This window comes from Mya arenaria, chromosome 11 (assembly GCF_026914265.1).
Source record: "Mya arenaria isolate MELC-2E11 chromosome 11, ASM2691426v1".
Taxonomy (NCBI): Eukaryota; Metazoa; Mollusca; class Bivalvia; order Myida; family Myidae; genus Mya; species Mya arenaria.
The window spans coordinates 8,843,764-8,859,091 of NC_069132.1; the positions used below are offsets into that span (position 1 = coordinate 8,843,764).

A 15,328-nucleotide genomic window follows, 5' to 3' on the forward strand; every position below is an offset into this window, starting at 1 on the left:
GCTTAGAAAGCTAATCAAGGTATAAGTATTGAAGAAAAACTAATATTTTTCAAGTTTTCATTCTTGATACAGTTGAAAACAGAAGATACATTGTATAGAGAGAAAACAAAAATCTGTAAAATGATTCATGGAATAACACAAACAGTAACAAATATGAAGAAACAACAATTAAGCAAATTTTGGTCCAAAAGTGAAAAATATCACAGACAGGAGATCATTGCTAAATACAGAAACTGCTGCCTTATCAAAAATCAAATTCAATATGCATGAATGCAACAGTTTAGTGCTATAAAAAGAGTCACAGAAATATTTGGTTTATTGATCCTGTAATCATTGCAACCACATTAATGTTTCAACAAGTTTAACTGTTCTAATAATTCACCATGGAAAGAATTCTTAACAAGTAAAATCACACATGAAAATGGCCATTAAAAATACAAGTACATGTATGTTAAGAAAACAAATATATGTATATCCTGAGAAAATCTGACATGCATTTCACATTTAATTTTAGCTAACAAATAGGCAAGATTATGAACTGATTTGATTGCATCCAACAGTTTCAAGGCCTCTCTATATTCAGCTAACATCGGCTGTCAAGGCTTCTCCGTGTTTCTCTTTCCTGACCTTGCTGCAATCTTAATGTCTGGTTTACTTTGAGTTTTTACTGCCTTTGATTGTGTTGTTATGTTCCCTGAACTAAAAGTCTTTTTGTTAACAGAACTCTGTGATTTGGGCTGATTTTTAGCAGCCTGAGGCTTATCAGTCTTTGACTGTGTAGGTGGGCAGGGCTTATCAGTCTTTGAGTGTGAAGGTCCTGGGCTGGGTTTCTGAACTGGAGGGGGCCACACCACACCTCGTTTAGCATTCTCCTCTTGAACCATAGCTCTGAATTCATCCTGTGTGAAACAAAGTATGAATTACAATTGGGCCATATTTTCTGAAAGAATGAATGACGTACAAAATGATTTAAATTCTATTTTTTAAACTATATTCAACTACTGTTAATGTGAAATGAGTCATCCACTGTCAAAATCATGAAGCACTTCAGACAAAGGTTGTTCTTTGACCTTTAATGCAATTGTTGGAAAATTGATGGCTGTGCATGACAGTACCGAATAATATCAAACAAGTGTATCTGACCAATGAGTGTGACCTTGACCTTTGACCAGTGTCTCATGGTGATTGCTTGTGCAGAGTTATTTTGTCAATGCATGAATAAGTTACATTCAGGACAAGACAAAGTCCAAGGAATTTTGACTTATGAAAGTGACCTTGGACTTTGACATACAGACACGGGTCTTGAACATGACACGCTGTCCTCTCATGATCAACATTTGTGCCAAGTTATTTCAAAATCCTCTATTGTATGATCAAGTTACCGCCCAAACAAGCCAAATTTGGATACTGTTGAATGCGTGCAAGCAAGTTGAACTGCCATTGTGACAACTATATCAAGCTCACTGCTTGCCCGCTTGACAATGAAACAGAAAACAAGATGATTGTCATGTATATCAATTATGATTTTATTAAGTCCTTGACTGAAAGTTCCCATTTTACTTGCAACAGAATGAAAGAGTGATTCATAAATACAGAATGAAAAAAGGTCATACCCCCCATCCGACAAGGTCAGCAAGCTTGAAGCAGGCATCGTCACACTTGTCGCCCACAAACACATCCCTGTAATAAGAAAAAGTGCTGGTAAAATCTGTAGTAAAGTATAACAGCTTTTATTACTTAAATTTGATTTACTTGATTTAGATGTTTTTCATAGAAAAACTATATAAAGCTAGAATTCTGTTGAATAAGACATGTCACTTGTTTGCATTGCCCATTATAGTCAAACTAATTATAATGCAATTTTTTTGTAAAAGGAACAAAACTTTATAATAATTTGAGCTACTAAGGCGATTTATCAGACATTATGCCATCAAACACTGTCATCAAGTTATTGTCTGCATAAGGTTTTGCTAATGCAACGCAGTCACCAATGCCAAAAATAATACCTTGTATAAAATGAAATATAATACTAAAAGTTCCAGTAGGTCACCTTGCATAGTACGCTTGAACACTTAAAATGCTCTCAGTCATTTTAATACACAGCCCATGAATTGTAGTCACTTACTGCACTAAAAACATTTTAAAGCCTACTTAAACTTCAATATACATTGGCAATAACACAAAAAGCCCTGACATTCAAAGAGCACACAAATGCTGTCAAGACTTATCATGCTAATTTTACAGATAGATGTTGTTTATTAATTGTACATAGACAATTTTTCTTTAAACCTGATGTTGTCTTCGTTGTCAAAGTCATATCCTCCACCAAAGAACAGGGCAGTCATTGGGTGTCTAGCCTGGTGAAAGACAAAAAGACTGTGTTAAAGAGATACCACATAGACTATAGTAAGACTTTATTTTGAAATCATACATTCAGGTACATGTAAACATAAACATTTGATAGTTGACTCTGTTCGTAGTAAACACAACCTTTTTTTAGCTTAAATAGATGAGAGATAAAACCCCGTTTTTAATCATTATTAGCTCTGTGGTTTAAATAGAGTGCCCGACTGATAATCTATTCGTTATTAGCTCTGTGGTTTAAATAGAGTGCCTGACTGACCTTTGCTTGACCTTTATCTGCTTGACATATATCTGCTTGACCTATATTTGGTTGACCTTTATCTGCTTGACCTATATCTGCTTGACATTTATTTGCTTGACCTATATCTGTTGACATATATTTGCTTGATCTTTATCTGCTTGTCATGATTCAAGTACTAAGGAATGTTGTAATGTTTACACTTACCACTTGAGGTTTTTCCAAGTTGATATACAACCTTGGAACATTGAACTTGGTTCTGTGGAATAAAGAAGCATTCACATATTAACACAATACAACCATTTGATTTAAGTTAAAGAAATGTATGAAATGCTGATCACTTGATAATCAAAATACTTGTAAGTTAAGTAGATACAATGTACATTTATAATGGTGCTGGTAGTGGACCTACTACAATGAACCATTCATAACAGACTATGGCAAGATATTTTTATTAGTGACTTTGTAACTTAAACCCGCCAAGCTGATTTTTGCTATTTTTAGAAAAAGCAAGTACAAAAATTGTACCAAATTCAAAAATTCTAAGTTAAAAATGGGTCATCAAAACATCTAATGGTGTTAAACATGTATACATGCTGGTCATACAACAACAACCTCCCTATTAAGTTTGAGGTTCTTTGGTGATAAATCTCTTGTTATCAATCAGACAAGGTTTGGGCAAACTACCAAAAAGACTGTTATTTTCAAAGCAATTTACACCCAGTGTCTTAAAAAGGGGTATAAAAAATACTTTTGTTTTATTAGGCAGTTAATTTTTGGTATATTAACAATAATGATAAATTTATACTTAAAGAATTGGGCATAAATTTGACAAAAACAGACCCTAGAATGACAATTATTCCCAGCTGATAATTATCAATAACAAGCATATTCGTGGAAATCGATTGTTGATGAAATATATATATATATATATATATATATATATATATATATATATATATATATATATATATATATATATATATATATGAGTTTGAGTTTGATTGCAACTGTTTGAAATAAAAAAAATATTGTATATAATGTAACATTTAGAATTGACCAAAAAACCTAGTTAATGACTCCATGTTACCGAGTTCCAAACTAATCTAAGATTTCATCAAGGCAAACATTCTGATCAAGTTTCATGAAGATTGGTCCAGATATATTGCAAAAATCATAGGCTCTAGAGTGTCCACAAGTTTTTTTTAAGATTTGACCCAGTGACCTCATTTTTGACCCCACATGACCTACTAGTTTCAAACTGTTCCAAGATTTCATTGAGGCATTCTGATTAAGTTTCATGGAAATTAGAGCAGATGTATTGCCTCTAGAGTGTTCCCAATATTTCTGTAAGATATGACCTAGTGACCTAGTTTTTTACCCAGATAACATACTTTTAAAACGCAGTCGAAATTGAACCATAAAGGACATTCTGACCATGTTTGAACTTAATCAGATCAATCACCACCATAAAATAGTTTCGGCCAAGATTTTTGAAAGATTTGACCTTGTGACCTAATTTTCGATCATATGTGACCCAGTTTCAAATAAGTCCAAGATTTCATCAAGGAAAACATTCTGATTAAGTTTCATGAATATATGACCATGTATTATGCCTCTAGTATGTTCCAAGATTTTTCTAAGATTTGACCTACAGACCTAGTTTTCAACCCCATGTGACCCACTTTTTTAAGTGGTCTATATTTCATCAAGGGATACGTCATGACCAATTTTGAACATAACTTGACCAATCATTACCATGATATGGTTCTGGACAAGGTTTTTCTAAGATTTGACCTAGTGACCTAATTTTTTATCATTTGTGTCCCAGTTTTATTTATGACCGAGAATTCATCAAGGAAAACATTCTGATTAAGTTTTAAGAATATTTGACCATGTATAATGCCTCTTGTATGTTTCAAAGATTTCTCTAAGATTTGACCAAGTGACCTAGTTTTTGACCCCATGTGACCCACTTTTTTAAGTGATCCATATTTCTTCAATGGGTACATAATGACCAATTTTGAACATAACTTGACCAATAATTACCATGATATGGTTCTGGACAAGGTTTTTCCAAGATTTGACCTAGTGACCTAATTTTCGATCATATGTGACCCAGTTTTATTTATGATCAAGAGTTCATCAAGGATAACATTCTGACTAAGTTTAAGGAATATTTGACCATGTATAATGCCTTTACTATGTTCCAAAGATTTTTCTAAGATTTGACCTAGTTTTTGACCCCCAGTGACTCACTTTTAAAAGTGGTCGAGATTTGCAAGGAAAACATTCTGACCAAGTTTGAACATTTTCTGATCAATGCCTACCAAGATATGGTACCGGACGGGGGGACGGACGGGGGGACGGACGGAAGGACGGACGGACAACGCCAAACCAACATCCCCCTCCCGAAATCTTTGATTAGGCAGGGGATAAAAACTTTTCCTCATAAACCTGAACAAACCAAAAAAAGATGATTTTTTTTATGTATATTTTCCCTCACCCAGGAGATAGAATGTTGATATATGTCTCTGTTCAAAGGTAAGAAATGATGATCATTTTAAAATCAGAAGATATACTGAAGAATTCTTTTAATTTGTAGAGTATACATACTTGATAGGAAGTTTGCTAAATGGCTGAACCTTCATTGCTGTACCCATGATCAACATGAAGTCACAGTTTTCAATTTCCTGTAAAATAAAGCAAAACAACAAAAAAAAGCATTAAATACAAGAGTATAAATGATCAGAAACTAAAACATATATGGAGGCCCATTTTAAACAACGCTTAATGTATGCACTTATGACTTATATGTACACAAAGAGCTATACAAGCATCCAAGACAAGACAAGACAACCAACACACTGGAGACAAGACACCCAAGACATGACAATAACCCCAAAATATATATGTTGCTGCTAACACTGAATAAACCAAGGCTATGACAAAACATTCCTTCCAAAAACATTCGGGCTAAAACATTATCAAATTTATACAAATATAATATATCATCATCACTTCACAAATCTGCCAAGCTACATCAGTCACCCAGTCCTCTGCAGATTAAACACCTACCTCAGCATCATCCATAAAGTTCCTCTCGAGACTTTCACCAAACATGACAATATCTGTAAAATTACAAGTCACACATTAAAATGAAATGGCATTCAACATCATTTTGCTTTTATTTTTTTATCTTGGTTTTTCTTAAAAATTGGTGGTGAAAAATAGCTTAATAAAAAAAATTGAAATAATATTTCTCTTAATATAAGGGTTCCACAAACTCTTTGGACATACCTTGTTACTTGTATGTAGATAAATCCAGGCATTTATAATGCATCAGTTTATTGTTTCTAGGCTAAAAGCCTTCAGTGTCTGGAGGCTTGTTGTTATGCCTATGGCACAATGTGATAACATCAAACCTCGAGTATCAATTACATTTGTACAATATATGGTTCAAGCTAAACTCTCACAGATTGAAAGTTTTTTACATTTTTTTTTATTTAAAGATGCACTCTTACTCCGAAATAAGATTTAACACAATTAATAATATTGTTTGAGTATTCCAAAAAAGATGAATAAATGTCAAAAAAATGGTTCTTATGAAGAAAAAAAGAGTTTAATTTGAAGGAAATGAGCATAAAACATGGTGTTTCTACATTCACCAATCATTTAATATTTTTGCGCTTTCTGTTATTAAAACACGGTTACAATCTTATTATCAGTAACTAATATTTTCCATAAATGCATTATTTAGTACGTAGTTAAAGATTTATCAGTCAAAATTGATGTTTGTTATACAGTTGAACACCGTTAATCCGAAATCGTAGGGACCCAAAAATTTATTTTGGAATAGCGATATTTAGGTTAAACAATTTTCGGAAAATGACAGCGTTCCTGAATTACAGATGACGTGAAATACTAAGTTGTGAAGATTGCAATGTCGGTTGCACATTACCAATACGATACATTCGGTTTGAGTGATCTTTCGTATACAAAAATATTTGTTGATTTATTGTTTAATAAATGACAAATAAATCGTTATTAAACTTATTTATTAAAACAACATAAAACAGTTAAAACAAAATGACAGCACATGTATGTATTTGGAACATAACACAGTTTATAAAAAGCATGTTTAAATAGCACTGAATTTACACATTGTTTACTCAGTATCGTTCGGTTTTGTTAAAGAATGATGTGATGTCTCGCTGCACTCTGTTGATTCTGTTGATGTGTTTCTTAGTCTCGTATCCGTCCAGTTTGTTCATGAAGTCGTACACCACATCACCAAAATGAATCACTCATTTTCTGACATCGATGCTCGTAACATACGCATGCTCAATGTCATTCTTTAACAAGCCCTTATTGTGCTTCATTGTCACCTCAAGCCGATGCCCCAGAGCATACGCAGTATGGTGTGAAAAACTATGACATGGTCGAGTTTGAAGTAAGAATTGATAAATAGGTGTGAATTACCAAATTGGGACCGTTATTTTTACTTCAGAATAGCGATTATTTCTGAATAGCAATTTTGGATTAAAAATTTATTTAAACAAAGAAGGAGTAAAATCAGGACCAAAAAATAATTTCGAAATAGCGATAGTTTCGGATAAACGGTGTTTGGAAAAGTGGTGTTCAACTGTTCATGTGTACATGTATTATTTTTTGAATAAGTGTGTCACTTTAAAGTCTCAGAATAAGTTGTCTTGGCCCAATGCTATCAATTTAGTCATATTAGATAACTCCAAAAAGAATAGATCTCCATTGTCAGGAATGCGGCAGAAAGTTTAATTATTCTTAAAGTGTTACTGGGTAATAACACTTTGAGCCATAAATCATCAATTTTTGAACATAACATCTGCAACTTTTTGTCAACAGTCTTATAAAACTTATTTCCAGACATTTACCTAAAAATTGGCTTATTCAAATACAAAAAAACAACAACAAAAAACATCAAAACAGTCAGGGTTCAGCTTAAAGGCATTACAAGTTAGTATTAAGAGTTATGTATGAAAGCACAATTATATAACACAGATGTGAGTACCTGGTTTCATGAACCCATCACAGTCTTCCTCCGTACAGTAGGGCACCAAGCTGTCCTTGTGTGCATACATCTGGGCTGCAATCAACATACAGTCAGTATAGCTGTATCACATTAGTATGACATATGACAAGTGGAGTGACTGTGGACTATGTTTCAAATGATTGTATTAAGAATAAGCCATTCTTTGCATACTTACTGGCAAGCCGTATGAAAACTAGATATGAGCAAAAACTAAAGATCATACATCAAGCAGTAACATACATGCCCATGGTTGACAAAGTTTGACATCTTTGAACTTTGGTTTAAACATATTTTATTGAGCAAAATTAATCATCTTTGAACTTTCTGATTCTGAATGGATAAATCTTAAGAAAACACGTTGGGGACAGCTATACCTGGTATGTATCACTTTCATGTTTGTTTCCTGGGTAGAAACTAGTACTGGTTTCAAGGGAAAAGAGACCGTGCTCCTTATGGGGCTTTAACTTTGACCCCTTTGGTGGAAAGCTAACATCTAATGCCTCGATAATCTCCTTTCTGCATTATGTAAGTCCATTTTAAAGCCAAATTGTCTGTTCTAGCCTATGTATATGTTAATATTTAAAAATAAATAAATAAATAAAAGGTTAAATGAGGTCTCTTGAAAGCTTCTCATTAACTACTGCCTGATAGCAAAAAGTGCCGACAAAAATGGTAACTTCAAGTATATTCAAACAGCCACAACCAATAACAATAAACATTCAAATCATGGCAGCTTTCATTTTCTGACAAATTCTGCCACTATTAAAAATTATGTTAAGATGTTAATCTCAAAAACTAGAGCTATCACTGAAGGTGATTAATACCCCCGAATGCCGCCTCTCATTATGATTTATCATTGTATGAAGTTTTATGAAATTCCATCTAGTAGTTTTCAAGTTACTGTCCGGACAAAAGTTTGACAAAAAAAACACAGAAAAAGGCAATAACTCTGTAATTTGCTAAAATAGTGTAATGATTCATGTACACTGAACTCCTCATTGTGCTGTACCATTGTATAAAGTTTTATTACATTCCATCTGGTAGTTTACAAGTTATTCTCCGGACAAGAAAAAAGTAACAAAGGGCAATTACACTGTAATTGGCTGAAATAGAATTGCGGTTCCTGTACACTGCACTCCCTCTCATTATGATCTATCACTGTATGAAGTTTTATTTAATTCCATCCAATAGTTTTCAAGTTATGCTCCGGACAAGAAAAAGTAACAAAGGTCAGTAACTCTGTAATTGGCTGAAATAGAATTGCGGATCCTGTACACTGCACTCCCTCTCATTATGATCTATCACTGTATGAAGTTTTATTAAATTCCATCCAATAGTTTACAAGTTATGCTCCGGACAAGAAAAAAGTAACAAAGGGCAGAAACTATGTAATTAGCTGAAATAGAGTTATGGTTCTTGAACACTGCACTTCCTCTCATTGTGCTTTACCATTGTATGAAGTTCCAATGATTTCCATCCAGTACTTTTCAAGTTATTCTCTGGACAAAAAATAGTAACAAAGGGCAATAACTAATATAAGTAATAAACAAGAGTTATGGTTATTGTACACTGCACTTCCTCTCATTATGCTCTATCATTGTATGAAGTTTAATCCAATTCCATCCAGTAGTTTTTAAGTTATGCTCCGGACAAGGTAAATTGCAACGGACCGACCGACAAACCGACGGACCGACAGACCGACCGACCACAGGGTGACTCCAATATACCCCCTTCAAACTTCATTTGTCGGGGGTATAAATATCTGCCTATATGATGCGGTGGATATGGTGTTCGATAGAAGACCCCAGTACCTAAGTTTGAACCCTGCGTACAGCAAACTTTTTGATTTTCTGATATTAATAATGTTTTATACTTTGATCACATCAAATGGCAGCTAATGGGCCTTTAGCGTGTCAGTCATCAAAATTAATTATTCATATCATTTAAAGAACAACAGGCCCAAATATATAACAAATTCCAGATCATTTTTACAAGCCACCACTAAATTCCTGCTTGCAGGCTTATGCTTATTTCAATTACTAGCGTGTACCTCTCATCTGCTCCTTTGTGTAGTGTTTATAACAGTATATACAGTGAGCTGTGTCCATGGTGCCATGTGCCTCCACAATCCTGGCAGGGTCCAGCCCCGCCTGACCATGTAACCCATCTATGTTCTACCGAGAAAGGTGTCAAATTTGTCAATAAGTTTTACCATTTGAAATATTCCAGTGGGTGTAAGTCCTCCATATTCTGGACAGACAGGTAGGAAATGTGTCAGTGGACTAACTGCCCTAGCAATTTCCAGCCCTACCTGCCATTCAAGCCCTTCTGACAGACAAGGTATGAGGAAACCAGTTGTCTAATATCAACATTAAATATAAAACTCACTTTTTAGCGCTATATTTAAATCCAATAATGATTACAAAATAAAAGACTTTAGAAATGTTGTAGCACTGGTGAAACTTTTACAAATACTTGTTTTAAAACTTAAATGATATGATCAGAGAAGTATGCCTTAATATACCAGAAGAGACTGTTTTTAGAACATCCTACAAAAATTCACTAGAAACTTTTCTCAAAGACTACAGTAATCTTGTTCATTCTAAAACTTATATACATGGGATAAATAGAATATTCTTGAACATTCTAAACAAATCTTGACAAACACATGCTAAAAATATCACAGGGGAAAACATAACTTACTTTAATGAATTAAGGTCATTATAAATAGAAAACAAGACAATTAAATTAGAACAATGCGGTAGTGCATTCAAAATGCATATAGATGTTGCACATGTCACTAAAAGAGTTAAAAAAAATATGGAACATGCCAAATGTCACAAAATATGCCCGTCCTAGTAAAAGGACATCAAGTTTGGTTACAAGTGGTTGTATGTTAAGACAAATTTAGAGAGCGGACACTGCAAATATAGTTTGTTCCAAGTCATGGGTCATAACACTTAACAACATACTGGATGCTGCCACCCACCTGGCTTATCCAATATCATTTGGCTTAATCCTATTTAGCAATGTCCACTGGAGCACTCCTGGATCATATTTAGATACGAAAATCTTAAATTTTCATACTCTATACATTCATAGTTTTATCACTTGAATAATTTTCATCTTTTGATTAATGAATATCAATTTTGATTTGTAAAAGCTGAACGATTACAAATATTCTGATTTAGTTGGGTAAAATTTGAAGTTTGTGAAAAATGCATTGGTTATACAAGAACAATTAAGTAACTCCGTATGATGTATAGAGGATATCTGATACCTGAGTGTAGAGTCTGAGAAGTTTTCCTTTCACCTCCAGCAGTTTGACAAAGTAGTGGCTCGGAGTGGGCTAAAAATACAACCATGATTTCTTATTCATTAAAATTCTCCAAGTTGCCCATTAAATCAAAATTTATGTTTTAATTTCAATTTCAATATTATACTAAACACATAAAAACAGTAGTGCTGATCAAGAAATTCAACTTAAACAAGAGCTGTCACAGAGACAGCGCGCTCCACTTTTCCGCTGCTTTGAAGTGTAAGGATTGCAGAGTTTTAGTGAAACATGCATGGATCACAGTAAAATTAGGGTAAATGCCAACTTTAACCAGAATTTCTAAGTCAAATAATAAAGGTGCAAAATTTGCATTATATGAAAGATAAAGTTACCAAACTTGATTGTATAAAGCTTCAATGCCAGTGTGTGTATACCATGTGATGAATTATGTCATAAGGCTACGTCAGAAAGCAATATTTTGCTTAAAATGAAGACTTTTAACAAAGATAATTTTCCTTTTTTTACCATTTGAAATGAAACATAGCGCTGTCTACGCCGCTAACGGAGCCCCGCCTTCAGACTTTTACCAGAGTTTGATTGAGAGTTTAGTTTCTTAAAACACTTCAACAAACAATTTTGCAATATGGCCGTCTGATGGAGCACTGTCATAACATTATTTTGGAAACAGGTTTGTCGAAGTGTTTGATAAAACTAATCACCTTACCAAACTCCAGTAATAAAACAAAGGCGTGGCTCTTTATGTGTCATAGACTGCCCTTTGTTTCATTTAAAATGGTGTAGTAAAAGAAAAGTTATCTTTGATTTAAGTCTACATTTTAAGCAAAATGTTTCCTTCGGACGTAGCATATATGACATAATTTATCACATGGTATACACACACTAAATGCAATAAATGAGGTAATTGCTGAGATATCGACTTAAATGCAGTTGCAAAACCTTAATTTCTAAGTTGAAAAATGAAGGGCCATTATTTCGGAAAAACAGTTATCTAACTTGGTTTTTCAAGTATGGTAGGTTGGATGGTTGAGTACTGTTGTATAAAGTCTCAATGCAATACATCAAGTAGTGGCTGAGATATTAACCTATGTGTGCTTACATGCAAAACCGTAACCATAATTTCTAAGTCGAATAATAAAGGCCCAATATTTGAAATTTATTCAAATAAGTGTTATCTTACTTCATTAATTAGTAGGTTGAATAGTTGGTAATACATATCTAAAGTTTCAATACAAAAAAGATGTATTTGCTGAGATAATGACATGAAGGTTCTTACATGCAAAACTTTAACCAAGGTGTTACACCGACACTAGGGTGAGTAGGTTTAGCTCTTCATATTCTTCTAATAGTCAAGCTAAAAAGTACATTTTATGGATTCCAATTGAACGTTAAGAGCGATATTGTATGGAATTTAGTTTAAAACAATACATTTGTGAACAAACCTTATAATCTATTGCAAACATGTCCTTTCGGAAGGTGAAGAATGGTTTTGGATCTCTCTGAAAAGATGATATACAACATTGGTATGTAGCATGTGTAATAATTGGTTTATTGTTCAAATGCTGAATGAACTATGAAAAAGTGCAGTTCATACGCTGATAATATGGTTCTTAAAGATGTAATATTGCATCACTTTAGTTATAACAAACCTAGAGATAGGTTGTTAAAATAAAAATATCAAGTAGACATTATTGACACAAGGAACAACAATTTGTGGAAATATTTGTCACATAGCAACAAAATAATGGATGAACACATATTTTTAAAAAATTGGAACATGTTTAGCCAAAATTGATACCTATTTATACATACAATAAAGTACTCCAATTCCAGGAGTTGTTTTGGGTCCTTCATTTTGGGGTATTTTGCCTTGACTGTGGCTAGGAGACCAGTGTTGGGTGAACGGTAATCTGGAATTCCTGCAGCTGGTAACAAAGGTATAATTTAATGTCCTTGTTATACACATTCAAACCTATTTAACCACTCACAATTTTAACCAATGAGTTTTAATTCCCAAATGCAGAAGATAACTGATTTCTAAACAATTCAACACTGAGGTATCCACGTCATGGTAATTTTTTCATATTTTTTATTCACATTTTGATATAAATATTAAAGAAGATATCACCAAAACCTATTCCAAGGGGTACATACATGTGGAAATCCCAGCCCCCGTGAGCACAACAACCTTGGAGCACTTGTCACTGGCCAGGTAACGTGCGATGCCCTCAAAACTGACCTCATCCAACAAGGGCTCATTGTCAGGACCAAAGTATACTCCCAGTGACTTTGCAAGGTAATTTGTAAACCAATTCTCTGAAGATGATGCAGGGAAATACATTTTTACTCCAATTATGTACTTTATCCTTTAATAAAACTTTATTTAAACAAGGGCTGTCACGGGTAATTGACAAATCCCCCCAAAATTCTGATGATTAATTTAAATGATATGGCTAAGATACAAACTACTGCTAGGAAATCCATAGTATGGATTCCATACTGTGCATTATTGACTTCAACTGACCTTAAAAACTGACAGTGTGACACATCTTTCTTCTGGGCTCTACATACATGTAACATTTGGTTGAGATCCAATCAATGATTGTAAAGACATGCCTGAGACAAAGTGTTAGCAGACAATATGACAGAGGAAAGGCTGGACAGCGTGATTACTGTATGTCTTGATGTAGAGCTGCAGTGATATACTGATATATCAATATATATCAATACTAGTCATTCTAAAATGCCGTCCAGGCTTTTTTTTTTAATGATGGTTAGCCTGGTCCAGTAAAAAAAAGCCTGGACGGCATTTTAGAATGACTAATATCAATACTCGGTCTGACAATGTAAAATCACATAAGGATTGCCATTATAATGTTTTGCAATACTTTCTTTATCAAAGATTTTTCTGTTCATGCAGAAATTCTTATAAAATTTCAAATTGATCACAATTACAACTGACAAATTCTAAGGTTATAATTATGAATAATTTGATCAAACAAGCTCATAAGTTTTTTTCCACAATTTGATGTAAACCTTTGTTATAAAAATAAAGAACCTCATAAGAACTTTTTTAAATAAGAAATCATGAGGAGGCATAAAGAAGTTCTCTTCAATTATCTTATAATGATATATTGCAAAACAGGCTCTGCACTTTGCAAAAAATGTATATTGGTAGACTGTTTTTGACTAGTTGCTGTAGCACTTACTTGATGGCACTAATATTTACAATAAAGTCTTACTTTCTTTTTCATCTTTCCAGCCTTTCTGTTCTAATTGTTCTATTTCTGAAATAAAAAAAACACACAGTAAAATGCATGCTATAATGAATATAACTTTGGCACCAATAAAATGATCTAAATAAATCATGCGTTTTCATTTAGGTGCCAACAAAATGAACATTAGACAAACAATAAACAGGAAAACAATATCTGTACCTTCTTCATTTAGTTCTCTCTCAAAATACTGGTTCTCAGAACTGAAGGTTACACTGCGTCTTGTGGATTTATTTGAGTGACATGAGTGTATGCAGGATTGTAGCATCTTCTCTGAAATCATAGGGAAAAGCAGGCAGTCAATTATCTGACAGAATGTCAAAATGAAAAAAATTGAAAAGCCAACATCGAAACAGTCAACAAAAGATTATTTTTTTAATTAACATTCACATGAATTGAATACGGTAGTTCATTTCATGTGACTGCCTTTATCAGAACAGTCCAAAATACCCCTTGCCATTAAATCACTTGATAAGTAGCGAAAAATTGTTTTAAATTAATAGTAATTGGTTAGCAATTTCATAAGTAAGTTGGTTAATTTGTTGGCTTGTATCACTTCGAGATCTTTGCTAAAAATATGATTCACAAAAGACCACAGATGTAACAATACCACCCTTACTCATGGGACTTGGGATTTGGGATTTGGGGCATGAGAATTGCACAAAACTTGACTGAATGAGAATCACTTGATTCCCTGAACATTGTAGTTTTATAGCCTAATATCATCATCCAATTCCTATTTTGAAAATTCAGCCATATCAAACATGGGTATAAACACAGTTTATAAGAAAGAAGTGGAAATAGACTTTATACCTTGTATTTGCTATTGTTTCAGCTGATTAAAGAGTATTTCTGCTATATTACAAGTGATTGACATAAAAATTGAAGCCACTTTTAATCAGTAAAATATTCATACTGTATACAGCTTGAGCAATTGATAGCAATTTCATAAAAACTTCCTTTCCTATACTTGAAGAAAATATTGGGTACTGCAATAAAATCAAGAATGAGTTTTATTATATGCTTTCATGTGGTTTACAGGGAAATATCAGTGAAATAAAAATGATATTTCACTGTTAAAAACT

General features: G+C 33.4%; 1 protein-coding gene across 1 annotated transcript in view; it reads right to left on the bottom strand.

Annotated features, from left to right (window-relative positions):
• Window positions 1-56: 56 nt before the first annotated feature.
• The window catches only part of LOC128209112 (NAD-dependent protein deacetylase sirtuin-2-like), a 17,916-nt gene continuing 2,644 nt past the window's right edge, over window positions 57-15,328 (bottom strand). The window contains exons 3-16 of the mRNA XM_052912984.1: window positions 14,406-14,516; window positions 14,211-14,255; window positions 13,123-13,284; window positions 12,781-12,893; window positions 12,411-12,467; window positions 10,954-11,022; window positions 9,724-9,847; window positions 7,653-7,727; window positions 5,681-5,733; window positions 5,219-5,295; window positions 2,810-2,861; window positions 2,290-2,357; window positions 1,614-1,680; window positions 57-899 (exon numbers count right to left, since the gene is read on the bottom strand). Of these exons, the coding sequence (XP_052768944.1) occupies window positions 597-899; window positions 1,614-1,680; window positions 2,290-2,357; window positions 2,810-2,861; window positions 5,219-5,295; window positions 5,681-5,733; window positions 7,653-7,727; window positions 9,724-9,847; window positions 10,954-11,022; window positions 12,411-12,467; window positions 12,781-12,893; window positions 13,123-13,284; window positions 14,211-14,255; window positions 14,406-14,516 (1,376 nt within the window). The 3' untranslated portion in view covers window positions 57-596. The remainder of the gene's footprint in view (window positions 900-1,613; window positions 1,681-2,289; window positions 2,358-2,809; window positions 2,862-5,218; window positions 5,296-5,680; window positions 5,734-7,652; window positions 7,728-9,723; window positions 9,848-10,953; window positions 11,023-12,410; window positions 12,468-12,780; window positions 12,894-13,122; window positions 13,285-14,210; window positions 14,256-14,405; window positions 14,517-15,328) is intronic.